This window comes from Vulpes lagopus, chromosome 23 (assembly GCF_018345385.1).
Source record: "Vulpes lagopus strain Blue_001 chromosome 23, ASM1834538v1, whole genome shotgun sequence".
NCBI lineage: Eukaryota > Metazoa > Chordata > Mammalia > Carnivora > Canidae > Vulpes > Vulpes lagopus.
Window position 1 is genome coordinate 55,692,934 of NC_054846.1, and position 25,226 is coordinate 55,718,159.

The window sequence follows — 25,226 nt, forward strand, 5'->3', positions numbered from 1 at the left end:
GGCCCCGGGCGGCTGCGCTAGCGGGGCGCGGACTCGGGCGGCGGCGGCGGCGGCGGGGCCCGGCGGGCGCGACCGACGCTCCTCTCTCGCGGCCCGACTCCCCGCGGACGCGATGCAGCGGGCGGCGGCCCTGGTCGGGCGGCGCTGCGGCCCCGGGGCCCCGGTCCCGTGGGGTCGGCGTCGGAGCAGCGCGGCCGCGGGGGCCTCGGCGCTGCAGGTGCGGCCGGCGCGGGGCCGGCGCGAGCGCATCCTGACGCCCGAGTCCATGAACCCGCAGGTGAAGGCGGTGGAGTACGCGGTGCGGGGGCCCATCGTGCTCAAGGCCGGCGAGATCGAGCTGGAGCTGCAGCGGGTGAGCGCGGGGGCCTGCTCGGGGGCGCGGGGGGGCGGCGGGGCCCCTGCTCGGTGGGGGCGCGGGGGTCACGGGGGGCAGCCACTGGACACGGCCCAGGTCCCCTGCTCGGTGGGGGCGCGGGGGTGTGTGTGTTCCTTGGGGTGAGGGAGCTTTGGGCTGCTTTTCTGCCTAAAAAACACCTAGATGCAGCCACTGGGTGCAGGGGGTTCCCCTGCTCGGTGGGGTCACGGGGGACAACCGCTGGGCGCAGGGGTCCCCTGCTCAGCATGCTCGCCTGGGTCCTGGGGGTCGCGGGGTTGCAGAGGGACAGCTGCTGGGCACGGCCGGGGGCCCCTGCTAAACTTGCTCGCAGAGGTCACAGGGTGACAGGTGCAGCCGCTGGGCATGGTCTCAGTCCCCTGCTCGGTGGGGTCACAGGGGGCACGGGGGAGCAGCTGCTGGGCGTGGGGGTTCCCTGCTCAGCGTGCTCACAGGGGTTGCAGGGTGCAGCCGCTGGGCACAGCCAGGGTACCCCGCTCGGCGTGCTCACCTCCACCCCAGGTCGCCCACAGCTTGTGTCCCTCCTCCCACCCTGCCCCCGCTGCCCCTCGCTGCCCTCCCGCTGCCCTCCCGCTGCCCTCCCACTGCCCCCCACACTGGCACAGAGCAAGGGCTGCGCACACGGCTCACTTGTTGAGCTGAATTCCTGACTTATGATGCCCAGTGGTGCCAGGAGGCTGCCTGTGGGGACTGGGACCGGGAGGCCGCCCGCCTGCAGCCCCGAGAGTGATGGGGGGGTGGGAGAAGGTGCAGGGGGGGAGAGGGGGTGCTGGGGAGGGGTGTGCCGGGCGGCAGGGACAAGACTCTGGCACCCTGGTGTGTTGGCACCAAAGCTTTCTTCCTGGACGTCTTGGGTCGCCTGCGGGTTGCCTGCGGGTTGTGAGTCCAGGTGGGGAGCAGGCCTGTCCCGGGCGCCTGCTGGAGCCTTGCTCCACCACCGCATTTGTCTGAGGGTTGGCTCATTCCCGGGGCTGCTCCAGGTCCTGAGCCTCTGGGGCCCTGCAGGGATGGCGCGGGTCGCCCCTTGGCTGGCTGGCTGGCATCTTGGCTTTAGTGGGCAGTTGTGTGTAAAAGTGGCCACATGGTCAGGAGTGATCTCTCCCTTCCCACAACCAAGGTCACTGGGGGTGTGTGTGTGTAAGAAATGCCCCTGAGGATATGCATTCTGACCTGAGTGGAATTTAGAAGGCCGAGTCAAGAGCAATATAAAAAAAAAAAAGTAAACACTCGGAAGATTCGCAAGATCTGATGAAACAGCTGCTTGCTCAAGACGGCTCCAGCCTAGGATGCGGGCGGGGGAGGGCTCCTGGGTTTGCTCTCAGCTGCGCTGGAACTGGAGGGCTCCGGGGCCGGGTGATCGCCGTGTTCCTTGAACGCGAGGGAAGCCGCGAGCTGAACAGTCCAGTCCTTGCCCGGGGTCTTGCCTCCAAGTCCTTGTAGGACTTGCCCGGCTCGCAGAGGCACGGCGGCTTCCCGGGCGTCCCTGGCCTGCCGTGCGCCAGGGACAGAGCTCCAGGGACAGAGCGCGGGAGCTGGCCGCTGTGCTCTGTTGCGCATCCGGCCCACGGGCTTGCCTGTCCTTGCAACAAGTCTCCCTGTTCAAACAAAGCTGAGATTCAGTTGTTCCCGGCTTATCAGGTTACCTGATTCCTCCGGTTTCCAAGCGGCTAAGGGTTAGGAAAGAGAAAATTCCCGGGATTCAGTCTGCCTCTTGCTGAATAGCAGCTTGGGTGTGGACTCGGGAGGAATGAGGACGATTAGGACAGAAGGGTGTCCTGTCTTGGGCTCCGGGAGGCCGGCTTCCAGTCTGTCTCTGGGCAGAGCCTCTCCTCCACCGGTTCTTTAAGGACGGTGGGGTGTTTCAGGGGGGCAGCAGAGAGAGCTGGGGGGGGCCCCCGTAGGTGGGTGCAGGGCTGTGAGCAGAGTGGGGGGAGCAGAGCCAGGGGTGGGGGGCAGCAGAGAGAGCTGGGGGGGGCCCCGTAGGTGGGAGCAGGGCTGCGAGCAGAGGGGGTGGGGGGAGCTGAAGGGGGAGCAGAGAGGGAGGAGGGAGAGCAGAGGGGGTGGGGGAGCAGATGGGGGGGAGCTGAGAAGGGGGAGCAGAGGGGGGAGCAGAGAGGGCAGGAGGGGAAGGCGAAGAGCGCTGCGGCGGGGCTCGGAGGTCATGGGACATGCATGAGACGGAATTGGTGGAGGAGCCTCAGGCGCTCAGGGGTCCCAGGGGTCCCAGGGCTTCTGGTGCGAGGTGGGGAACCGTGAGGGGTCTGCAGCGGGGCGGGCTGTGAGTGAGGAGGACACACAGCCCGTGGTGTGAGCCGGCAGCGCCTGTGACTCCCGGCAGCGCCTGTGACTCCCGTGGCCCCAAGTCCACCTGCCGGCCCGGTGCCTCCATCCCAGCTCTTCCCTCCGTCTCACTCTGTCCACTTGCTCCAGCCAGCAGCATCGGGGGGCCACCGTTTTGGGGGGCAGCCCCTCTGCACCCGGCTGGCGTGCGCAGTGCCCCCCCGGGAGAGCTGCATTTTCCCCTATTTTTCCCTTTTCTGGCTCGGCCCTGCACAGCTTCACGCTCCCACCTCTGAACTGCGGCGGCCGGACCGGACCACTGTCATGAGGGCCTGAGTGGGGGCGTCGGGGGGGGGTCAGGGCCCGCAGGGGGTGCGGTGACGGTCGCCCTGACCGCACGGGGACACACCTTGCCCGCGCGCTGCCCCTGCAGCCGCCCCGGCCCGTGCCCGGCGCCCTTACGCCTAGTGCTCTGCAAACAGTGCACGCTGTGGGGCGGCCGCGGCTGCTGCTGTTTGGCTTGGCGGCGGCGGCCCGTCCCTGGCCCGGTCCAGGGTCCTCGGGTCCACGGGAGGCCGGCCCAGCGTGAAAGGGGCCATTCTCGGCAGCCAGTGGGGCCGCCCTGGCCCGCCCTGAGGCTCCAGGGGAGAAGCCGTCAGCTCTGCAGGCCACGGGGCGCGAGCAGCCGGAGCAGTGAGCCCTACAGGAGCCTTGAGGCCTCTGGGTTCCTCCTCCACCCACTGCTTTTTTCCTTTGTGGCGGGAGGGGAGGACGGCGGCACACGTGGAGGCAGAGCCGTGGCTTCACATCTGTTTGTAAAGTCCGCAGGGTTGGGGCAAAACGTTCCTAAACAGGGGAGAAACTGGTGGCGAGTGTCACACGAGTGTGCACTGCGTCTACACTGGTAGAGTGGGCGGCGCCGTGCAGCCCGGGGTTAGGCCAAGGGCTGAGACTGGGAGGCTCTCTCTCCAGGCCCAAGGGGTGGGACCTCCCCGGTCAGTTTCTTTAGAGCTCAGGGGCCCCCTTATATTTTTTATTTTTTAGTTATTTTTTATTTTTAAAGATTTTATTTATTCCTGAGAGACGCAGAGACACAGGCAGAGGGAGAAGCAGGGAGCCCGACGCAGGACTCGATCCCGGGACCCCGGGGTCACGCCCTGAGCCCAAGGCAGGTGCTCAACCACCGAGCCCCCCGGGGATCCCCTCAGAGGCCACCACGCACCTGCATCCTGGGCTTTGCCTTACGAGCGAGAGCACCTTGGCCACAGTCTATCCCTCTGCAAGATGGGCCAGGTGATGCCTCCTAAAGACTGGTTGGAGGTGTTAGCGAGGCTGCTTTGCAGGCAGCGGAGGCCAGTTGTGCCCTGAAGAGCCCTTTTCCCTCTCTGGGGCTCGGAGCGCATTCTTTGGGGTTCGCCCCGTCTTGCCGCCGCGCAGGACCCTACTGGGGGCTCAGCAGCTCTCCGTGCGTCTCGGTCTCCACGGGTGACCCTCCTTCAGAGCCCCAGAGATCAGCGGCCTGCACCCCCTGCCCCGTGTTAGTAGTGAGGACTCAGCCCTTGCAGCTCCGCCGACCGCTTGGTCCTGGGCAGCTCTAGCGCCCGCCGTGCTCCCTCCAGCTCCGCTTGTCTTTCCACCACGGTTGGGGCCAGACCCTGTGCTGAGCCTCAGTTTCCCCAGCTGTGAGATGTGCCTGTGCGCAGGGACCGTGGGGGCTGGCTGGTGTCTGGTGTCTGTCCTGGGGGCTCCCTGTAGCACCTGCCGCCTGCCCCGGTCCGGTCCATCACCCAGGTCCATCGCCCAGGGCTCTCCATGCGGTGCGCCCGGTGTGGGGCTCGCTGGGCCGTCCCCTCCCTGTGCCCCCTTGCGGTTCTCCACCAGCCCGGGCTCTGAAGGATCACGGTGTCTCCAGGCTTGCTCGTCCTGTTGCCCGGCCTGGGCGACCCATAAGTGTTCGTAGAATGGGAGGGAGGCTCTCTGGGAACGGGCGGTCCCACGAGATGATAGAAGCCGTCCCTCGCTCAAGGAGCTGCCTTTGTCCCTGGACTCTTGTGGTGCTGCTGGAGCCTGAGCCGGGGAGCACCGTGGTCGTCGTGCTCCTCTTCCCTGCGGACGCCCTCGAACGTCCGCCGTCCCTCCAGCCTGGAGGCCTGTTCCCTGACCCTCACTAGGCTGGACAGGGGCAGGAGCTCCCCTGGGTAGGACCTCATCTCCCGGCCCCACAGGGAGGCAGCTCGGGGTGGATGGACGCGGGCGGGCCACCTGGATGTGCACCGGGGGTGTGAGCGTGAGCTGGGTGACGGCCTGCTGGCCTCTGAGCCCCGGGCTGAGGCGGGGCCACCACCGGGTGACCCGGGCCTGGTGATCCCATCCCCCATCCCATGTGGACCTCGAGTGCCCAGACCCCAGAGGTGGCCCTGAACAGCGTCCTGCCCTGCTGCCCAGTCCAGGGAGCCAGTTCCCGCCGCCCCGGCTCATGCGTTGCAGCAGCGTTGGGGGCCTGCGGGTGCCCAGGCCCAAGGGAAGGGGCGCTCCGTGTTCCCAGGCCCCTTGTCAGTAGGCGCAGTGTTGGCGGGCAGTGCGGGGCCACCCAGGGCCCTGCTCCAGGCCAGTCCCCCCTGTAGCGGCCTGCGCAGGGTCCCTGGTGCTGGCCCGGGCAGGCTTTATGTGGACCCGAGAGTGGGCTGTGCTCATTCCACGGGGCCAGGCCCAGAGCGCTGCGGCGGCTCATACGCTGGCGGGGGGCGGGGGGGGCGGGGGCGGGTGCTGGTGCCAGACGGCTCAGGCCTGGCCTTGGCACACAGGGCCTGAGTCCCTCCCCCAGCCCGAGCCCGCTCTCACCCCATCCTCCTCCTGGAGCAGAGGGTGGCCCCGTGGGCCGCGGCCTCAGGACCCTTGGGCTCCTTCTCCCCAAAGCCTGGACCCCCTCATCCTGAGCAGCCCTGGGGAGCGCCACAGAAGGGGCGGGAGGGTCTCCAAGACCTGCGCCCCACACGCTTTTGGGGCCAGCTCCCGGCCTGGGCCTTCTCTCCGGGGGCGTCTGGGGGCATCCATGAGGCTCACAACGTGTGTGCCGCTGCTTTTCGTCCCCCTAAGGTCACTATTTTTTACTTAAAGTGTAGGTCACTGATTTTAAAAACAGGAAGTTTCCTGAAGGTGCTTTTATTCACACAGGGCGGAGGGGGGGGAAGGAAAACAGAGAAGGAGGCGCTTGACTCTGGGAAACTAAGTGGGGGCTGCTGGCAGGGGGCCGGGGGCTGGGGCATGAGGGAGGGTGCAGGGGGGCGCTGAGCCCTGTGTTACGCGGCGGGTGAACCACTTAACTCCCCCCGAAACCAATAATAGGGTTTCTGTTAACGACATTGCTTAAATTAAAAAAATGTTTAAAAAGACGTGGAGTCATGGAATCGTCCCTTTGAAATCCGAATCCAGCATGCCCTTGGGAGAGGGAGATTGGCAGGCCCTCCTCGCCCTCCACCGGCCCTAGCCTTCCTCCTCCTCCTCCTCCTCTGTGACCTCCCCGCCTCATCCTCGTCCTCTGCCCCCGCTTTGTAAGGTGATGATGCCTGTGCCCGCCCGGAGGTCCTGACCTGCTCCTGGCGGCTGATTCCATGGAGCTCCCGGCGTCGGCAGGTCCCACATCCTCCGCCCGGGATGAGGTCCTTCAGTCCCCACCCCCCCGGGTGGTCTCCAAGTCCCTCCTCTCTGGGACCCTCTTCCTGTGCTGGACACATTGCCCAGGCCGCGGCCATGAGTCTTTCTGTCCCTGATGCTTTAAAAAAAAAAAAAAAGTGACAATCAGGCCACATTGCTGTGCGAAGCCAAGCTGCAGGGCAGCAACCAGAGGTCCCTGCTGCGGGGTCTTCTGGGGGGACGGTGGCCTGGCTGCCGGCTGGAGCCAAGCTCCGGGGCGGGTTGCGGGTGCCCCCTGTCCCCATGCCCAGCGTCTCGCGGCCTCTGCTGCTGACCCCTGCCTCCTTCTGGTCGCTTTGCTGCGGGGCCCCATGTTGAGGTGTCCCCGCCAGGCCGCGTCGGTGGACCCTGGACATGCGACGGCCTCGGGGTGCCCGGTAGCCCGGGAGAGCTCTCGCAGCCTCCCTACGAAGTGGGGGGCGGTGAGACCAGTGGTTAGGGACGGGGTAGGGGGGGGGGGCTTGGCTGGCTTCAAACCCGGGTGCCCGTGTTGAGTTATGTGACCTCGGGCGGGTTGTCAGCCCTTTGAAGCCTCATTGTCCTCATTTGTAAAGTGAGGCCGATGCTGGCTCTTCACGGGGCCGTGGTTAAGGTGAAACGGGGCCGGCCGCGTCCAGGGCTTGGCGCTATGCCTGACGCTGGGTAAGACTCAAAATAGGGGTGTTTATTAATATCTCACGGGGCCGGCGTGGCCTCTGGCATCCAGGATCGAGGGCCTGACCACCTGTTGCCTCCTCTCTGCTCAGGGTATCAAGAAACCGTTCACCGAGGTCATCCGCGCCAACATCGGGGACGCCCAGGCCATGGGCCAGCAGCCTATAACCTTCCTCCGACAGGTAAGTGGGCGCTCGGGGGCAGAGGCTGCTGGGGGGGTGCGGACCGAGGCTGCCGGGGCTCCTCCCGTCCCTGCCTCCCTCTCCCCCTCCCCGTGAGCAGCCCCCGTGGGCCACAGCAGGCACCGTCGGGGTGGCCCCCCTCCAGTGCCGGGGTGTCTCCTGGCCGCCGCCTCCCCTTCCAGAGTCCTCTAGGAAACTGGGCTCATGGGGGGCTGCCCTCGGGGACGCGCTGCCTTCCCACGGCCCGGGGTCTTGGCTCCTGAGTGCGCAGCTTGGTCGAGGGCATCAGAGAGGCCGTCTGGACGGTGGAGGCCCGGCGGGCGGGGAGGTGGTCGGGCGCCCCGCCGCAAGACGCCCCGAGGTTGAGCGTGGACTCTGCCCCTGCCAACGGGGTGGCCCGGAGCACTGCCTTCGGGGATGGCTAGGGCCTTGGTGCCGCGGTGAGTGTGATGCTCCCACCAGGGTGGCATGTTGACCCCGCTTGCTCCGGGGTCTCAGGACGCAGGTTTTGACATTTCAGTTAGAGCACCAGCCGAGAGGATGTGGACGTGGGTGGGATTGTGGGTTGAGGGGAGAAGGCGGGTGCGGGTGTGCGGGGAGAGCGCAGGGGCTCCCGGGCCGGGCCTGGACGCCACTGCGGGAAGGAGGCCTCCGGGGGGCCGAGACAGACGAAGCCCTGACGTGGCCAGGGTTCACAGGGCAGCTGCGGGAAGCACCAGTGTGGACGGGCCGCCCTGCCCTACTCCCTGCGTGGGGGTCGCGGGGGTGCCGGGGCCCGCTTTGCTCCGGGAGTCCACCCGGGATCTGGGGAAGGGAACCTGGGCCGGTGCTGGCCGGGGCATGTGCACCGGGCCCCCCTTGTGTGGCCACTGCTGCCAACCAGCTGCCCGTGGACGCAGCCGCCCCAGACCAGGCCGGGGACCACACGGAGCAGCTGCGCCAGGGGAGGTGAGGGACCTGGCTGTCCTGGAACCCCCTGCGGCTGGGGGGGCACATCCCCACCACGTGCTCCGGGCACGAAGAGGCCAATGTGGCCCCTGTGCAGCTGTGCCCTGGCTGCCGCAGACCTGGGCTCTCCCACCTGTGGGGCTCCCGCCGCCTTCCCCAGCTGGTCCTCAGAGCGGCTGGGTGAGGGGGGTGCAGGCCGGGTCACTGACCTCCGAGGAGCAAGGAGAGTGAGGCCCTCACCTCCCCTCCCCTCCCCTCCTTCTTCCCCTCTCCTCTCTCTCCCTCCCCACTCCCTCCCGTGCTCCTGGGGCAGCTCTTCACCTGCCAGCCTGGGCTTGCCCTTCGAGCTGGGGTTACTGGCACTTTTGCAAACATTTCCTTGCTTAATCCTCTTAATTTGTGAGGCGAGGGTGATTGTGTCGTAGGGAAAGGAAAGCTGACCCGGCTTGGCTTTTGGTTCTGGCTGCAGAAAGGGGATGATGGAGAGAAAAGGAGCAGGGCGCCAGGGCGGGGGCGGGGGCGGGGGTGGGGGGCCCTGCAGGTTAGGAAGGGGTCGGGCTCCCGGCCCCCACCCTGCTCAGGGGGCCCCGGACCTGTGGCTTGGGGTGGGTGTGCGAGCCGCTGTCCTCGGAGGAGTGGGGGCCAGGGACTGCGGGCCGCCCTCATGCTCCCTGGCTCCTCCCTGGCAGCCCCCTTGGGGTCCCGAGTCGGGGCTGAGGCACCCCCCCCAGCATCCCTCCCCGCCCTCCCACAGCTCTCAGGGCCGAGCCTCAGGGGGCAGGCCTGCTGGCACAGGCCCCCTTCACGCCCCTGCGGGCACCCCGGGGTGGGGGTGCCAGGGCCCAGCCGCGCCTCTGTTCCCCCAGGTGATGGCACTGTGCACCTACCCCAACCTGCTGGACAGCCCCAGCTTCCCAGAAGATGCTAAGAAACGAGCCCGGAGGATCCTACAGGCTTGTGGCGGGAACAGCCTGGGTGAGGCCCCCTGAGCAGCGGGTCCCAGCGGGTCCCAGCGGGCGGGATTGGGTGTGGGCTGGGCCCTGGCTCTGCCCTGGCCCCAAGGGGGTTACCCTGTGAGCGAGCGAGTGTGTGACTGTGTGACCGGACGGGACAGGTAGGGGCAGCCCCTCCCTCCTCACTGCAGGCTCTGGGAACCCGGAGCTGAGCACCCAGGGGGAGGCCACAGCTGCAGGGGCTTGGGCTTCACCCCCGGGGGCCGGCCCCAGCGACTGAGGCTTTGGTCAGGGCAGGGGGTCTTCGGGCCTTGATTTTTCTTTTGTTTTTTTTAAGACTGATATTTAGAAATTTTTTATATTTATGTACGTATGTATGTATTTTTAAGATTAATCTAGAGGGAGAGAGAGAATCCTCCCGGCTCCCCCCCCACAGAGCCTGATGCGGCTCGACCCCAGGACCCCAGATCACAACCTGAGCGGAAATCCAGAGTCAGGGGCTTAACCTGTCCCCCCAATGCCCCCGAGGGGGTTTGACCTGGTGACTGGCCTCAGGGACAGGCCCTGTGAAGGGCCGTGGGTGGCTTTGTGCAGGCCCCTCGCTCGCCCTGCTGTCACCCCACAGCAGGAGTCGGGGTGGGGTGGGGGGAGCTGGGAGGGGCCTGGGCCGCCTGGGGGATCCTCCCTTCCCACTATGCTGCAGCCTTTGGGCCTCTTTGCTGGAAGCCCATGTGCAGCCATCTGCCTCCTTACGGAGGGAGCACCCCATGGAGGGAGTGAGTGGAGCACCCCAGGAGGAAGCAAGTGGAGCACCGCATGGAGGGAGTGTGCCCAGCCCAGGAGCACCCCAGGAGGGAGCGCGCCCAGCCCAGGAGCACCCCAGGAGAGCGAGTCCTGCCCTGGAGCACCCCACGGAGGGAGCGGGCCCAGCCCCGGAGCTCCCCACAGAGGGAGCCAGTGGAGCACCCCAGGAGGGAGTGAGTGGAGCACCGCATGGAGGGAGCGTGCCCAGCCCAGGAGCACCCCAGGAGGGGAGCAAGTCCTGCCCCAGAGTACCCCATGGAGGGAGCACATTCTGCTCCAGGAGCACCCCAGGAGGGAGCATGCCCAGCCCTGGAGCACCTCAGGAGGGAGCACATGCCCCAGGAGCACCCCAGGAGGGAGCAGGCCCAGCCCCAGAGCACCCCAGGAGAGAGCAAGTCCTACCCCAGAACACCCAGGGAGTAAAAAAAACCAACACCCAGGGAGGGAGCACATCCTGCCCCAGGAGCACCCCAGGAGGGAGCACATCCTGCCCTAGGAGCACCCCAGGATGGAGTACGCCCAGCCCCAGAGCACCCCAGGAGAGCGAGTCCTGCCCTGGAGCACCCCACGGAGGGAGCGGGCCCAGCCCCGGAGCTCCCCACAGAGGGAGCCAGTGGAGCACCCCAGGAGGGAGTGAGTGGAGCACCGCATGGAGGGAGCGTGCCCAGCCCAGGAGGGAGCCAGTGGAGCACCCCAGGAGGGAGTGAGTGGAGCACCGCATGGAGGGAGCGTGCCCAGCCCAGGAGCTCCCCAGGAGGGAGCACATCCTGACCCAGGAGCATCCCAGGATGGAGCACGCCCAGCCCTGGAGCACCCCAGGAGGGAGCACATCCTGCCCCACAGCACCCCAGGAGGGAACCTGCCCAGCTCCGGAGCTCCCCTCGGAGAACAGCCCTGGAATTTGGCCCCTGAAGGATATGGAGATGATCTTCTCTGGTCTTTGCTGCTGAGATGGATTTCCAGCCTCACGGCCTCGCTCTTTGTTCTCTCCTGTTCTTTGCCTTGTTTACTTTTGCGCTGTCCCTTTGCCCAGAGCCAAGCGGGGGTCCAGCTTTCCTCACAGCAGGAAAAACAGTTGCTCTTGGGTTTTCTAGGACATGTGCCTGAGTGTTCTGGAGTGTGAAGAGGGATTCTTGAGGCTTGCTCAGCACAGGAGCAGCTACCTTTGGCCTCTGCCCCTCCCCTGCCTTTTCCAGTCTTCCTGGGGAACAAGGGCCCTGTGCTCGCCTCTGTCCCTCTGTCTGAGTCTGGTCGCTGTCCTTCATGGTGTCTCTGTCAGGCGGGGGCCGGCTGCCCTTGCTTTCCTCCCGCTGGACTGGGCAGGGTGCCAGCACGCCGTTGGGTGAGCCAGCCTCGGGCTCGCCCTCTCCCTCATCCTCTGCCCCACACCAGGCACTTCTGAGAGTCCTGTGGCTGTGGGCTAGGCTCCTGGGGCTGCAGGGGGAGGCGGGAGGCAGGAGGCGGGAGGAGGCGGCTCACCCTCTGACCCCGCTGCCTGCCTCCTGCGGTGTCTGGGGGAGGGAGAGGGCCCTTTGTTCAGCCTTGGAAGCTTCTTGGAGTTTTTGCAGCTCTGTGTGCAAGGGCTGTTGGGCAGGAGCTTGGGAGGCTGCGTTCACGTGAGTCCCCCGCCTGGGGTGTTGTAGCAAGAGGAGGGTTGGTCTCGGGGTTTTGGGGACCTGCCCTTAGCTCTGTGTGGGGACCTTACGAGGGCAGGTGGGGTGCACACCCCTGGCCTCTCCTCCTCTACACTCACCTCCTGGCCTTTTCAAGGAGGCTAAGCCCGAGGCTGGTGTGGAGAAGCCCTGCCCTGGGGTCGCCCTCCCCCCCCCCCACCATTGCAGGGGTAGGGCAGGGACCTCCTGGGGCAGGCGCCTGTCACCTGGGCCTACCTGCCCATAGACATAAAGGGAACATGCCCAGGGCTATCCTGACCCAGCTCGGGATTGTTAACTATGTACACAGGTCTTAGAGCGCATCTGGACATGTTTTAATCGTGCCCTTTGGAATCACTTTTTAAAAAAAGATTTATTTGAGAAAGAGCCAAGTTGGGGGGAGCGGCAGAGGGCGAAGGAGGGAATCTCGTGCGGACTCCCTGCTGGAGCTGGACGTGGGCCTCAGTCTCATGACCCTGAGACCATGACCTGAGCCAAAATCAGACTCTGATGCTCAACCAGCTGAGCCATCGGGCGCCCCTAAAATCGCTTTTTCGTAGAGTTTTCTTATTTTCTGTTTGATGCATGATTCAGTTCTCAGGTTGTATCTTGGATTTTAGGATTAAGGTGGACTCCAGACATCCAGGGAGGTGCAGACCCTTATCTGCCCCCCTCCCCCGCCCCAGCACTGCTCTAGGTGCTGGTGGACCAGGTGGGGGTGTTTTCAGGCTCACGAAGTTCACTCTCAGATTTGGGAGAAACAAATATCAAGAAGAATTCACGCAAAAAGTAATCTCTAGTTTTCATGAGTTATTGGAGAAAAAGACAGCTGTGGGGCTCTAACAAGGGACTCTGTTGAGGGAGGGTTTAAGGAGCAAATAAGATTCAAATTCATGTGGACGGTGAGTCCTAGAGAACCTGCAGGTGCGTGCCAGGCTGAGATGTGTGCGTGCAAAGGCCCTGTGGTCTGAGAACAGAGTGTCATCAAGGGAAGAGGTCCAGACGGGGCTGGGAAGTCTGGCAGTGCCTGTGATGCCAGTCTGTCGGCCATGGGCTCCGGTTGCCATCCGTCGGGGGCAGTGGGGCCAAGCCGGGGGTAGAGACATGCAGAGGAAATGGGTGATGGCGCCTCCCTCAGGGAGCTTAGGGCCAATGGGGAGGCCGGGCTTCACGTGCATACAAGGGGCTGGAGGGTCGCTGCGGTTGGCGGGGGTGGGGTGGCAGGCGGGGCAGGGTCCTGTGAGGACCCCACACAGACCAGTCGGGCTCCGGCGTGGTCTGGGGTGTAGCAGAAAAGCCAGAGGCAAGAGGGTAAGGACGTGGGTGAGCTGGAGGCAGGAAGCGGGGAGGCCTGGCTGCTGGTGGGGGCGGGGGAGGATGGCCAGGCCTGGGGGCGCAGGCAAGCACCCTGGACTAGGCCTCTCCAGTGCTGTGGGCGCCTCCCCACTGTTCTAATCCCCAAAGTATTCCAGACGCATTAGAATATGCGCGAGGTTCCTGCTGCCTGCCCTTCATCCTTGGGGGATCGGCCAGCCTGCCTCAAGGTTGGCTGATCCTGAGGCCCAGAGCCCCATCCCGCTCCTGGTGGTGGTTTTGCAGGAGCCTTGGAAGGAATAGGCTGGGTCTCCCTAAACCTGGTGTAAAGTTCAAGGGGCGTAAAAGGCCACAGAGTGAAAAGCCTGCCTCCCCCGTGACCCCTAGCCGCCCATCCACATTCAGCTCACCAGCTTGGGACTCCGACCAGGTTGGGCGCTTGCACAAGCACCTATTTTTTAAATTCTTTCCAAAAACAGTGGCCTGACAGTAAAAAAAACCAAAAATCCTACAATAAGAAACCCCAAACCCTCTTTATTGAGGTATAAAACGAATGAGTAGTTTTTGCACGGCGTACGCCTGCGCGGCCCTCACGCAGGTCAGGACACCGACGTTTCCAGGGCTGCCGAAGGCTCTTCGTGTGCCTCCAGGTTGCTTGGAGCTCGTGCGGGCCGAGGCGGTAGCGACCCAGTGGGCCCAGCGGCCTCGCTCCACAGGTTGTAGGACGTGTATGGATCCCGGGAGGGTGGAGGAAAATAGGTCTGGGCACATCCGACTGATGGGGAGCCAGGGCCTGGACTGAAGCTCGACACGCAGTAGCTGCTCCGGGAGTATCGACAGACGAGCGGGTGGGGGGTAGGTGGGTAGATGCACAGAGGTGCCGACGGCGGAGGGGCTGGTGGACGAGCGGATGGATGGATGGATGGACGGACGGATGGACGGGTGAGGGGATGGAGAGGCAGGTGTGTGGGTGGACGGGTGGGTTGTGGATGTGCCCCCGGTCGGTGGTGGCCACGATTCTATAGCCTCGAGTCCTGGGAGTGGGGTCCCAGGGCCTCCTCGGCCCCACCCTGGGGGTTATTTGGGGTTACCACCTCTGTAGAGCCAGCTGCCCCGCCCCTGGTCACAGTCCTGCCTGCTGTCTTCCAGGGTCCTACAGTGCCAGCCAGGGCGTCAACTGCATCCGCGAGGACGTGGCCGCCTACGTCACCAGGAGGGACGGCGGGGTGCCCGCGGACCCGGACAACATTTACCTGACCACTGGAGCCAGCGACGGCATTTCTGTACGTGTGGTGGTGGCTGTGACCCTTTGTTCACCCGTGTGTTACGGCTAAGGTGTGAGCCTGCCGGCAGGGACCCACTGGGAGGAGGGCTGCCTGGGCCCTGGGTCCTGCAGGGTCTCAGTGGCCACAGGGGGGGTTCAGGTCCCTGTCTTAGGACCGGCGTCCACTGAAGAAGTTGAAGGCGGAGGGAGGGCAGGTGGTGCGGGAGTAATTGGGTTTGTGTGAAGCTGTGGCCTTGGCGGGGAGGGGGCGTGATATGGGGGAGCCTTCAGGAGATGAGGGGGGCCAGGGTGGCAGGGGCTCACAGGTGCTGGGTCTGCGGCCCTGGCTCCCGGCACTGTGCGGCCCTCCCTCTCGCGGCCTCACCTGCCCCTTGACCTCTGAGGCTCCTGTTGGTGATATGTGTGGGTGCCTGGTTGCTCGGCACCCTTCAGGGTCCAGCAGGTCAGCCTGTGCGCGGGGAGGCTGCGGTGGGGTCAGCCCCGCCTCTGCCTCTGTGCTAGGCTGTCGGGGCCTCCCCTAGTTCCCGGGGAGGCCCGGGGACGGCCGAGGGCCTGGAGCAGCCAAGGGAGGAGCCGCTGGGCTCTGGTGAGGAGGATCCGGTGTGGAGCTGCTTGCAACAGGGCCTCCTGCGGCCAGGGGCCTGCGAGCGAGCTGGCAGCCCCTGCAGAGCGGGGTTTGCAGGCAGCGTCCCCTGGGTTCCCAGGTGTCACAGTGCGGGGACAGCGGGTTGGAACACCACCTGGTGGTAGTCGGCGGGGACTTCATCCTGATTCAAGGATCCTTTGGGGAGTCTGTCCCTCTGTCCAGCAGAGGTGGGGGGGCCTGGGCATCACCAACCAGACCGGCCCCACCATCCCCTGTCGTCCCCCGCCGGGACTTGGGAACGAGCTTAGAGGCCAACACGGGGCCCCCGGGGGCTGCTGCTCTAAGACACCCTCTTGAGAAAGTATGAGCCGCGAGTCCTTGAACGGCTGTGCTGACAACCTTGACCATCTGCTCTCCCGTCTTCTCGGAGCAGACCTGGCTGTGCAGGTGGAGCGAGTGAACCTGGGGAAGCCAGGCAGCTCCCGGGGTGCGGGGGCTGCAGCGAAGGCAGGCAGGGGTGGCTGGTGACTGCCGGGGCTAGGGCCACCCGGGGGCGGGGAGTGGCGGCGTCCCCCGGAGATGTGACCTCTGTGTTGCAGACGTGACCTCTGTGTTGCAGACGATCCTGAAGATCCTGGTGTCCGGGGGCGGCAAGTCGCGGACGGGCGTGCTGATCCCCATCCCACAGTACCCCCTCTACTCGGCCGTCATCTCCGAGCTCGACGCCATCCAGGTGAACTACTACCTGGACGAGGAGAACTGCTGGGCCCTCGACGTGAACGAGCTCCGGCGGGCCGTGCAGGAGGCCAAGGACCACTGTAACCCCAAGGTGCTGTGCATCATCAACCCCGGGAACCCCACAGGTGTGTGCTCTGCTTTGTCAGCTTCTGGGGGGCGGGGGGCGGGGCAGCTGGGGTTCCGCAGCCTGGACCTAAGGACTTAAATAATGGGCTGTTCTCTTGGCTCCCAGCGTCCCGATCCAGCTGCAGGTTTGCTAAGACAAAGCCATAAAGTTGGCCGCAGGCCACACTAAGAGGTGGACAAATGCAAGCATTTATTTATTTATTTTTTTGGAGAGGGTTACAGTATTATTTTTTTTTAAAGACTATTTATTTATTCATGAGAGACACAGAGAGAGGCAGAGACAGAGGCAGAGGGAGAAGCAGGCTCCATGCAGGGAGCCCTGGGCTGAAGGCAGCGCCAAACCGCTGAGCCACCCAGGGCCCCCCAGGTTACATTATTATTAAGATCACTTTTTTTTTCTTGCCTTTGCAAGGAGTCCCCTTGAGCTTGCTTCCGCACAGCCCGTAATCATAGGCCTCGTTTTACCTTGACTTCTGGTTCTTTGACCCAGTTTTCAGAACGCCGGTGCATGCGTTTCTGTTTTTCTTGGCCTTGGCGTCCCTGGGTACCCTGAGACCCGAGGAGGAAATACCAGGTCAGGAACAACTGCAAACAAACTGAACAAAACCGTCTCTGAGAGCTGAAAGGCACTCTTAATTTTACATATTTTTCTTTAAAAAAAAACAAAAACAAAAACAAAACAACCACAAGAACAGACGCACAGCTCTGCCTGCTTCCCTGTTTCTGGGCCGCTGGCTTCATTTGCCCTGGTGGTGTGCAGATGCGGGAACAAGGGCTCCTCTCTCCTCCTTTGTGGGAGGAGTCGGATCAGGGCCAAGCGCCTCTGAGTCGATTGTGGGATCTGCTTCCTTGGAACATCACCGAGGCTTCAGGCAGGGAAAGCACCACTTGAATTCCTGAGTGCGGGTGCGGGGTTGGGGGGGCTTCCTGGGAGTGGGGACGGGGTGGGGGGGGAGGAAAATAACCGCCAGCTCTGGGGGTGTGCGGGTTGCACGTTAGCATCACAAAGAGAGCTTTTAAAACTGCCGCAGGCCGGCTGCGAGCCAGACTCCGGGGCAGGGCCCAGGCATCAGTATTCCTTGCGCACAGGACCGCGGTTCTCAGACTCTCACTTGTTAAAAAAACAAACTGCCTGGCCCCACTGCAGGGTCCCCTGGTGTAAATTAGGGTGGGGGGTCGGGGGGCTTCCAGGTGATGCCCCTGCTGCTGGTCCCAGCTTGGCGCAGCCGGTCCTACGTGTGGGAAGTGCTGGGAAATGCTCCCTGCACGTAGCTCCTGCTCAGGGACCCATGACTTCCTGGCTGGGCCTTAGTGGGAAGAAACCTTGCGTCAGAGAGTATTTTAGGCAAAGGGGTCACGTGCGTGTATGCAATGTGAGTGGTTTTTAAAGAGTGACTTTACTATGTGCGGAGGAGGCTGGCCTTGCGCTCTGGGGCCTGAGTGTGTGCGTGTGGACCTCGGTGGGCTCTTGGAGGCGGGCTCTTGGAGGCGCAGGGGATGGGAGGAGGAGGAGCCCACCTGTGATGGCCCCGTACCTTGTCCGGAGCTCGCGCCAGGCCACTTGGGATGAACGGTGTCCAGATGGATTGGGACAGTCAGTGGGACCCCCCGGGATGGTGAGCGGGGGCGGGGGGGGCCTGGGGAGGGTGAAGGGGGACTCCCAGGGACGTGAGCAGGGACCCCTGGGGAGGGTGAAGGGGGACTCCTGGGGTTGGTGAACAGGGACTCCTGGGGTGGATGAATGGGGACTCCTGGGGACAGTGAGTGGGGACCCCTGGGGATGGTGAGCAGGGACCCTTGGGGAGGGTGAAGGGGGACTCCTGGGGTCGGTGAACAGGGATTCCTGGGGAGGATGAATGGGGACTCCTGGGGACAGTGAGTGGGGACCCCTGGGGATGGTGAGCGGGGACCCCTGGGGAGGGTGAAGGGGGACTCCTGGGGTCGGTGAACAGGGATTCCTGGGGAGGATGAATGGGGACTCCTGGGGACAGTGAGTGGGGACCCCTGGGGATGGTGAGCGGGGACCCCTGGGGAGGATGAGCAGGGACCCCCAGGGACGGTGAGTGGGGACCCCCGGGGACGGTGAGCAGGGACCCCTGGGGACGGTGAGCCAGGGACCCCCGGGGACGGTGAGCGGGGACCTCCGGGGAAGATGAGTGGGGACCCCCGGGGATGGTGAGCGGGATCCCTGGGTTTTCAGGCAGACCCCCGGCTCGGGCCGCAGGTGTGGGTCACAGGCTGAAGTCTGGGGGTAAGCAGTTGTCGTCGGGGACCCGGTCCATTCCCCAGGCCTGGTCGGACCCCTCTGGCTGTCACCTGCCCACTGAGCAGCCTCAGCCCAGAGCTTCGCCCCGAGTTTTAACGAAGACCCCAGGCCAGACTCCCCTCCACCTGAGTCGGGTCACTGCCTGTCCCCGAGCCGGTCCCGTCCCCAGGCTTCTGGCCAGATCCCTGTTGCCGGGCCTGCTGGATGCAGAGGGGCCGTGTCCCCGTACAACAACTGCCTGTCACTGGGGAAGGACGGTCGCCAAGTGGCGGGTTTTCTCAACGGGTTGTGGGACAGTTGTGCTGCGAGGCCCCAGAGGCCCTCCTTGTGTGGCCACTGCCGTGGGGGGTCCCCTGCTGGGTACAGCTGGGCGCCCCTCCCTGTGCAGCCCCCCGGGTGCTGCTGCGCCTGCTGGCTCCGGGATCGCTGCCCCCGCCCTTAGGGCTGCACGGTGCAGCCCGTTCCCTCGGGGCTGCAGGCCTGTGAGGCCCCGTCCTTCCCTGCCCCTCCTCGCCCTCCCGGGGCACCCGCCGCCCTCGGTGCGCAGACCTAACAGGGTGTCTGTGGGGCCCGGGCGAGCGCTGTAGGGCCTGCAGGCAGCTCGACCTGTGGGGAGAGCGGAGTCCTGGCTTCAGGGGTAGCTGGTGAGCCGCACGGCCCCCGCCCAGCCCCTTGGCATGCATGCCCCCGAGCAGTCCCCGGTGCTGTGGGGTGTGGACCGGCGCGCGGAGTTTACCATCCTGCCCTCAGGACTCGGTCCTCTGACACAGACAGTCCCACGTCCGCACACATACCTCGTAACAGTAACAAGACAGCAGCTGGGTGTGGAAGGCTCCTCAGTCCACGCGCCCGGCTCCCCGCACTCGGGGCCCCGGAGGCTGGCTGCACCCCCCCAGGGCAGGGCAGCTGCAGTGGGAGCCCAGGGCCCGTGGGGACACAGGGCGCCGCGTGGTCGGGGGTCTCACCTAGGGACCCCTGGGACGGCATCGCAAGCGGCCTTCTAGTTTTGTTGGGGATTTTCCAGGTCAGGTGCAAAGCAGGAAGTGCATAGAGGACGTCATCCACTTTGCCTGGGAAGAGAAGCTCTTTCTCCTGGCGGATGAGGTGAGATGGGGCTAGGCCCCCTGGGGAGCGATGGGAGGGGGCCAGGCACCAGCCTGTGACCCAGAGAACCTTCCAGGTGTCGGAGGAGGGGTCCTGACCCGGCCTGAGGTCACGACCTATGACACGGTGACCCAAATCCTCCCTATATGGGTTTGGATTCTTGCTCACGAATTTCAGGAGGTTAATGCAAACCTCTTCTTTCTTTCTTTCTTTCTTTCTTTCTTTCTTTCTTTCTTTCTTTCTTTCTTTCTTTCTTCCTTTCTTTCCTTACTTTTGAGATCTTTTCTTTAAATTCAATTTGCCAACACACGATGACACCCTATCGAGTGGTTACAAATTTCAGGAGGTTAATGCAAACCACTTATTTGTTAATTTATTAATTAGTCAACTTATTTATTTAATTTTATTTATTTAGTATTTTATTTATTTATTTATTTAAATTTTTATTTATTTATGATAGTTACACAGAGAGAGAGAGAGAGGCAGAATCACAGGCAGAGGGAGAAGCAGGCTCCATGCACCGGGAGTCCGACGTGGGATTCGATCCCGGGTCTCCAGGATCGCGCCCTGGGCCAAAGGCAGGCGCTAAACCGCTGCGCCACCCAGGGTCCCCCTATTTATTTATTTAGAGATCTTTTCTTTAAATTCAATTTGCCAACACACAATAACACCCCATCGAGTGCCCTCACGGAGCCCGTCAGGCGACCCAAACCACGGTGCAGGGGTGGCCGGGTGGCAGGCCTCCAGGTGATCCCGGCCAAGGCGGAGTCTGGCTTGTCACTGGGCAGCGGCAGCTGCCTGGCTCGGGGCTGCGGGGCAGTCGGGGTGACTGTCCCCGTCCTGTCCCCGTCTGTCCCCCCAGGTCTACCAGGACAACGTGTACTCTCCAGACTGCAGATTCCACTCCTTCAAGAAGGTGCTCTACGAGATGGGGCCCGAGTACTCAAGCAACGTGGAGCTTGCGTCCTTCCACTCTACCTCCAAGGGCTACATGGGCGAGTACGTTGGCCTCCACTCCCTCCCGCGGCCCCGCCCCTCAGCCCTGCCTGCCATGGGCCTGCTGCGTGGGGAACACGGGCCCGTCTCAGGGGGCCTGTGCGTGAGCTCAGCCCTGGTGCAGGGGCGCCCGTGCGGTGAGGTCCTGCCGGGGCCCCGGGCTCCCCACGCTTCCTGCCGGCGCCCACACTGCTGCCCTGGTACTGAACCCTGAGGGGCCCGGGAGGGGAGCTGGGTGGACAGGTGCCAGGAGGCGGTGGGCCGCGGTGGGGGCGTCTCAGAGCCCGGGGCCGGGGCTGCCCCTGCCACCCCGTGGTGGTTGTCGCACAAGGTGACCCGCTCGGGGTCTAAGCCCGGTCTTGGCACTGAGGGTACGGCAGTGGGTGACGCACGGTGCTTCCGGCCCTGGCCGCTATGTTCTAGCGAAGACAGAGGCGTAGACAAATGGGGAGAATCACGTGTCGGGGGGCATGCGCAGAGGGGAAGTGGGAATGCGGGGGTGGGGGAGGGTGTCCAGGAGGAGGTACCTGTGCAAAGCCCTGGGCGCGGCTGGAGTGTGCAGGGGAAGCAGGGGAAGCGGGGCTGGAAACCAGTGAGCGGTGGAAGGCGGAAGGTGGCCGGTCGCTTGGGCCCCCTGGGTTGGAGTTTACTCTCCCTGGAGCAGGAGAGGAGCTGTGGGGGGTGAGCGCAGGAGTGGGTTGCAGTGGACCCCGTGGTACTACACGCTGCCTGGCTGCCCAGTGGTAGGGCCAGAACGGAGACGGGGCGGGGAGGATGGGGACCCTGGGGAGGTTGGGGACCCCGGGAGGAGGACGGGGACAGCTTCCAGGGCGTCTGGGTGGCCACCCCGCCCTTAGTCGAGGGCCCTCTGACTGCTGGTCCCCTCCCTTCTCTCTGCAGGTGTGGCTACAGAGGAGGCTACATGGAGGTGATCAACCTGCACCCTGAGATCAAGGGTCAGCTGGTGAAGCTGCTCTCCGTGCGGCTGTGCCCCCCGGTGTCCGGGCAGGCTGCCATGGACATCGTCGTGAACCCGCCTGTGCCCGGGGAGGAGTCCTACGAGCAGTTCCACAGGGTGAGTCGCCGTGTCCCGGGTGCCCGGCGCCACGGCTACACCAAGCTCTCGGGGTTCATGCCGCGCTCAGGGTCACCAACGGGCTGCGGGGTGCTCGCGGGCCCTCCTGGCGCCTGGGCCGCCCCCGGGGCTGGTGTGGGGCGGGCGGGGCGGGCAGGCACCCTGAGTGGAGGCCTCCGTGCCATGGGCTCCAACATGGAGTGGAGGACGAGCTGGCCGGGTCCCAGGCCGAGGCGTTAGCGGTGGCCTTGCAGCTCCCACGGTCCCTCCGCCCCTTTGAGCTGCGTGGTCGACAGCCCGTTAACCAGTCAGAACAAGGACCTACAGGTTGTGTCCCCGCAGAGTCCGTCCCGGACTGCTCCAGGCTCAGGGGTTTGGAGCTGCAGTAAGACGCACGGACGTAAAATTTATTTGCCATCTTAGCCGTGGTAAACCAAGCAGCCTGGTGCGTGAGTGCGTCCACGCCATGGCGCGACGGCAGCGCCACCGTCCCCAGCAGCCTGTCGCGGTACACGCGGTGAGCACGCCGCCCGCTGGCCCGTCCTCCCCGCCGCTCGCTGACCCCCGATCGCGTCCCGCGGCTGTGACGGGGCTGCTGTGGCTGCTGCTCCACGCGGAGCTGTGCAGGGCGTTTCACACGGCGTCCTGCCTCGAGGCGCCTTTGCACCCGCTCCCCGTCCAAGGCTGAGCGACGCTCCGTGTGCGCGTGGGCCACGTGTCACTGACCCCGAGGCCGCAGCCCCCGGCCCGGCCGACGTCCTGGGCTGACACGTGCTCGCCTCACAGCCGGTCGCCGACACGCTTGCTTGTGTCACGTGCCCCACGCGTAGCACGCGGACCCAGCGCCCCCAAGGACGTGGCGGGCCGACTCCTGGAAGCTTGTTCTAGGGCGTTCCGTCCATCCGGGGCCAAGTGCGCTCAGATGGTAGGGCCGGGGCTTTGTCATCTGGGGAAGGATGTCCTGTGGGGCGGCAGAGGCGCCGCCTGGGGCTCCATGCTCGTGTCGCCCGTGTGGCCACCCCGAGGCTCAGGGAGCCTGTCCTGTGTCCCCGCAGGAGAAGGAGTCAGTGCTGGGTAACCTGGCGGCGAAGGCCAAGCTGACAGAGGACCTGTTCAACCAGGTCCCAGGGATTCACTGCAACCCCCTGCAGGGTGCCATGTACGCCTTCCCTCGGATCTTCATCCCTGGCCGAGCCGTGGAGGCCGCACAGGTCGGGCCTGGGGTAGGCGGGGCACAGAGGGGATCACAGGAGGGGGTGCCCGGGCGAGCGTGTGGACCCGGGCTCTGGGCACTGGTGCTCATGGGGGCGGTGGGTGTCCTGCATGTGACCGACAACCTGAGAGCCAGGAAGTGGTGGCCGCCTGGGTGGGGGCTTCTCGACCCATGGGCAAGGACGTGACACCCCGACACCGCCCAGGGTCTCCTTAGAGTGCAGGGGCCGGGAGGGCCTGGGGTCATGTGCAGGCCGTGCGCTGAGGATGGAGGGCCTGGGTGCTGCTCCTGAGGGTGCTGTCCCCTCCTGGGGCTCCTCCAGGTGCTGTACCCCCTGGTGCTCCTCAGGGTGCTGCCCCCATGCCCCCCCACCATGTCCTCAATCCCTGGTGACTATTCAGCATGTGGCTCAGTCCCTGGTGCTGGAGCCAGGATGCGATTCGCGGGCGCCACAGGCTGTGTAGACCGGGTGGGGGGTGCACAGACCCCGAGGCGCCGTTCCCCGCAGGCCCCCCGAGCAGACCCCGGGCTGAGTGCTGGGCGCTGGGGGGACCCCCACCGAGGTTTGCTGAGCTCCTGCCGGGTGAGGGTCACCACGGGAGACTGAGCCGTGGGCGAGGAGCGGCGGTTCCACAGCCAGGCCACCCCATCGTGGCTGTTGGGGCCCGGTCCCTGTGGGGGGGGGGGGGCAGGACCTGGCCGTGGAAAGAGCTGCCGCCTGGGCCGCAGGCTCCGAGTTTGCAGTGGCGAGTGCGCGGGAGCCTGGCCGGGCCCTGAGCCGTGTCCGCCCACAGGCGCACAAGATGGCCCCCGACATGTTCTACTGCATGAAGCTCCTGGAGGAGACCGGCATCTGCGTGGTGCCCGGCAGTGGCTTCGGGCAGAGGGAAGGCACCTACCACTTCAGGTACCCCTGCCGCCTTGCACGGCCCCGGCACCTCCAGAGCCCGAGGGCTCGGCCCTGTCGTCCCTGCAGCAGGGCCCGGGGCCGCGGGGGCCGTGGGGGGCGACGCGCACGGCCCATCACGAGCCGTCTGAATGTTCCCAATGGGTGCCTCAGTTTCCCTGCCCTCCCCCGACCCCACGTGCAGCGCCCAGCAGCTCATCCAGAGTCTGCGAGAGGCCATGCAGTGGGTCCCACATACTGACGTGCATGACCCCGGGGGTGCGGACCCTGCGGGGCGGTTGCTGGCGCTGAGCGAGGGGCCAGGGTCTCCGCGCAGGGCGGCGTCCTGGGCTTAGCCTGGAGCCCAGCCTGACCCTGGCCGCGGGCCCAGCGGGCAGGTGCGTCTGCGGCCTAGTCGCTCGTGTAGGGTCGGCCTCCCAGCGTTCTTGGTTCTCCTTGGCAGCTCGTGGGCGGCCTTCCCGGGGGAGCTCCTGGCCCTGCCAGGGTCGTTACCCCATGACCTGGGATGCCCCAGGAGGGCAGCTGAGCCCGGAGGTTCTCCCGCCAAGGGATTTGGAGACCACCCCCCCCCCCCCCCCCCGCCCACTGCAGGAGGAGCCGCTGGCTCTGCACCCGCGGGAAACAGCAAGTCCGGCCACAGAGGAAGGGTCTACACAGCTTAGAGCTGGACGGGCTTCCCGGCGGCGGCGGCCCTGTGCTGCCCGTCCTGTTGCCTCCGGGCGTGTCCATGGGGGATGGGGGGTGGGTGGGGGGTTAAGCCTGGGTTCCCGCGTCCCGTTGCGGGCGCCGTGTGCGCAGCTTTAGGCCACGCTGTTCCCGGACAGGATGACCATCCTTCCCCCGGTGGAGAAGCTGAAGACGGTCCTGCAGAAGGTGAAGGACTTCCACATGACGTTCCTGGACAAGTACGCCTGAGGACCGCTGGCCTCGGCCTCCCTCTGGGTGCCCGGCCGCCCCGCGCTAGACTCTCCGCCCCGGCGACCCGGCCTCAGGCCTCACAGAGGTCACCAGTCGCTCTCGTTGTCATTTTGCCCCAAGAGACTTCTTTCCTTGTGCCTTGATGTCGGGAGCTCTTCTCTTCTGAGCGATGTGATGGGGGGTGACTCAGAAGTCCTGGGTATTTTTTTTCTTTCTTTTTTGAAGCAACCAAAGTAGAGGGGACTTGCTCAGCACAGGTGGCCAGTGTTCTCTGAATCATCGCTGCTTTCGGGGAGGTTCTTTGGGGTCTAGAACAGCCAGGGTGTGTAGGGGGAGAGGTTTCCGATCCGAAGACACGAGCAGGTGTCGGGAAACGTGTGACGACCGACCGTGGCCAGGGTTGGGATCCTAACCTCACCTCCGTGATCTGTGAAATAAAACCCTCAGCGGTGTGAACATGTGGTTCTTCCGAACAGGAGAGCCTCGGGGTCGCTGGAGGCGCAGGAGGGTCACCGCTCCCGCCTGCAGGCGCGTGGCCTGGGTCTCAGGCCAGGGTAGTGGCGGCCGCGGCAGGCGGCGTCGGACGGGGTGCCAGGCGGGCCTGTGACAGGTACTGGTGGCTACGGTCGAGGCGAGGGGTCCCGCAGGGGTGGGGGGTGGGAGCCAGACTGTAGGTGAAGCAGGCCCGCGGGAGCCCGTCGCGGGCAGGGAGGCTCCGCGCACCTCAGGGTGAAGCTGGAGGTCATGAGGGCTTCGGGGCGGAGCGTCCTCTTGGGCACGTGCAGGCGGGGCCCCGTGCGAGGGCTCCGGGCCTTGGGGGCGCAGGGTGCGCCCAGCAGTCTCCCCAAAGCGCGGAGGGCCCCTGCCTGCGGGTGCCCAGCCTCGTGGGCCAGCGGCCCGTCTCCCCCGAGGGCTCCCCGAGCCTGCGTACAGCGGCCCGGGGTGTCATTGGGGGCAAGGAGGCCCTGCAGGTGCCCGGTGGACGAGGGCCGTCCTCCATGACCGTCCCCTCCGCGGTGCCCGCTGTCCACGTGGATCCAGCCCATCGCCAGCTCGTGGGGGGTCCGAGTGCCCGGCGGCCTGGCCGCTGCGCCAGGTGCACATAGGTGGACTCAACATCCGTGGAGACACTTGAGCT

General features: G+C 65.2%; 1 protein-coding gene across 1 annotated transcript; it reads left to right on the plus strand.

The window, feature by feature from the left end:
* Positions 1 to 24,540, plus strand: GPT2 (glutamic--pyruvic transaminase 2). Its single transcript, XM_041738348.1, has 11 exons — positions 1 to 352; positions 7,114 to 7,203; positions 9,018 to 9,126; positions 14,024 to 14,157; positions 15,365 to 15,608; positions 18,900 to 18,979; positions 19,842 to 19,978; positions 20,876 to 21,050; positions 22,106 to 22,261; positions 23,058 to 23,170; positions 23,995 to 24,540. The coding sequence occupies exons 1-11, from the start codon at positions 113 to 115 to the stop codon at positions 24,083 to 24,085; spliced, it is 1,569 nt and encodes a 522-aa protein (XP_041594282.1). The 5' UTR covers positions 1 to 112; the 3' UTR covers positions 24,086 to 24,540.
* The last annotated feature ends 686 nt before the right edge of the window (positions 24,541 to 25,226 follow it).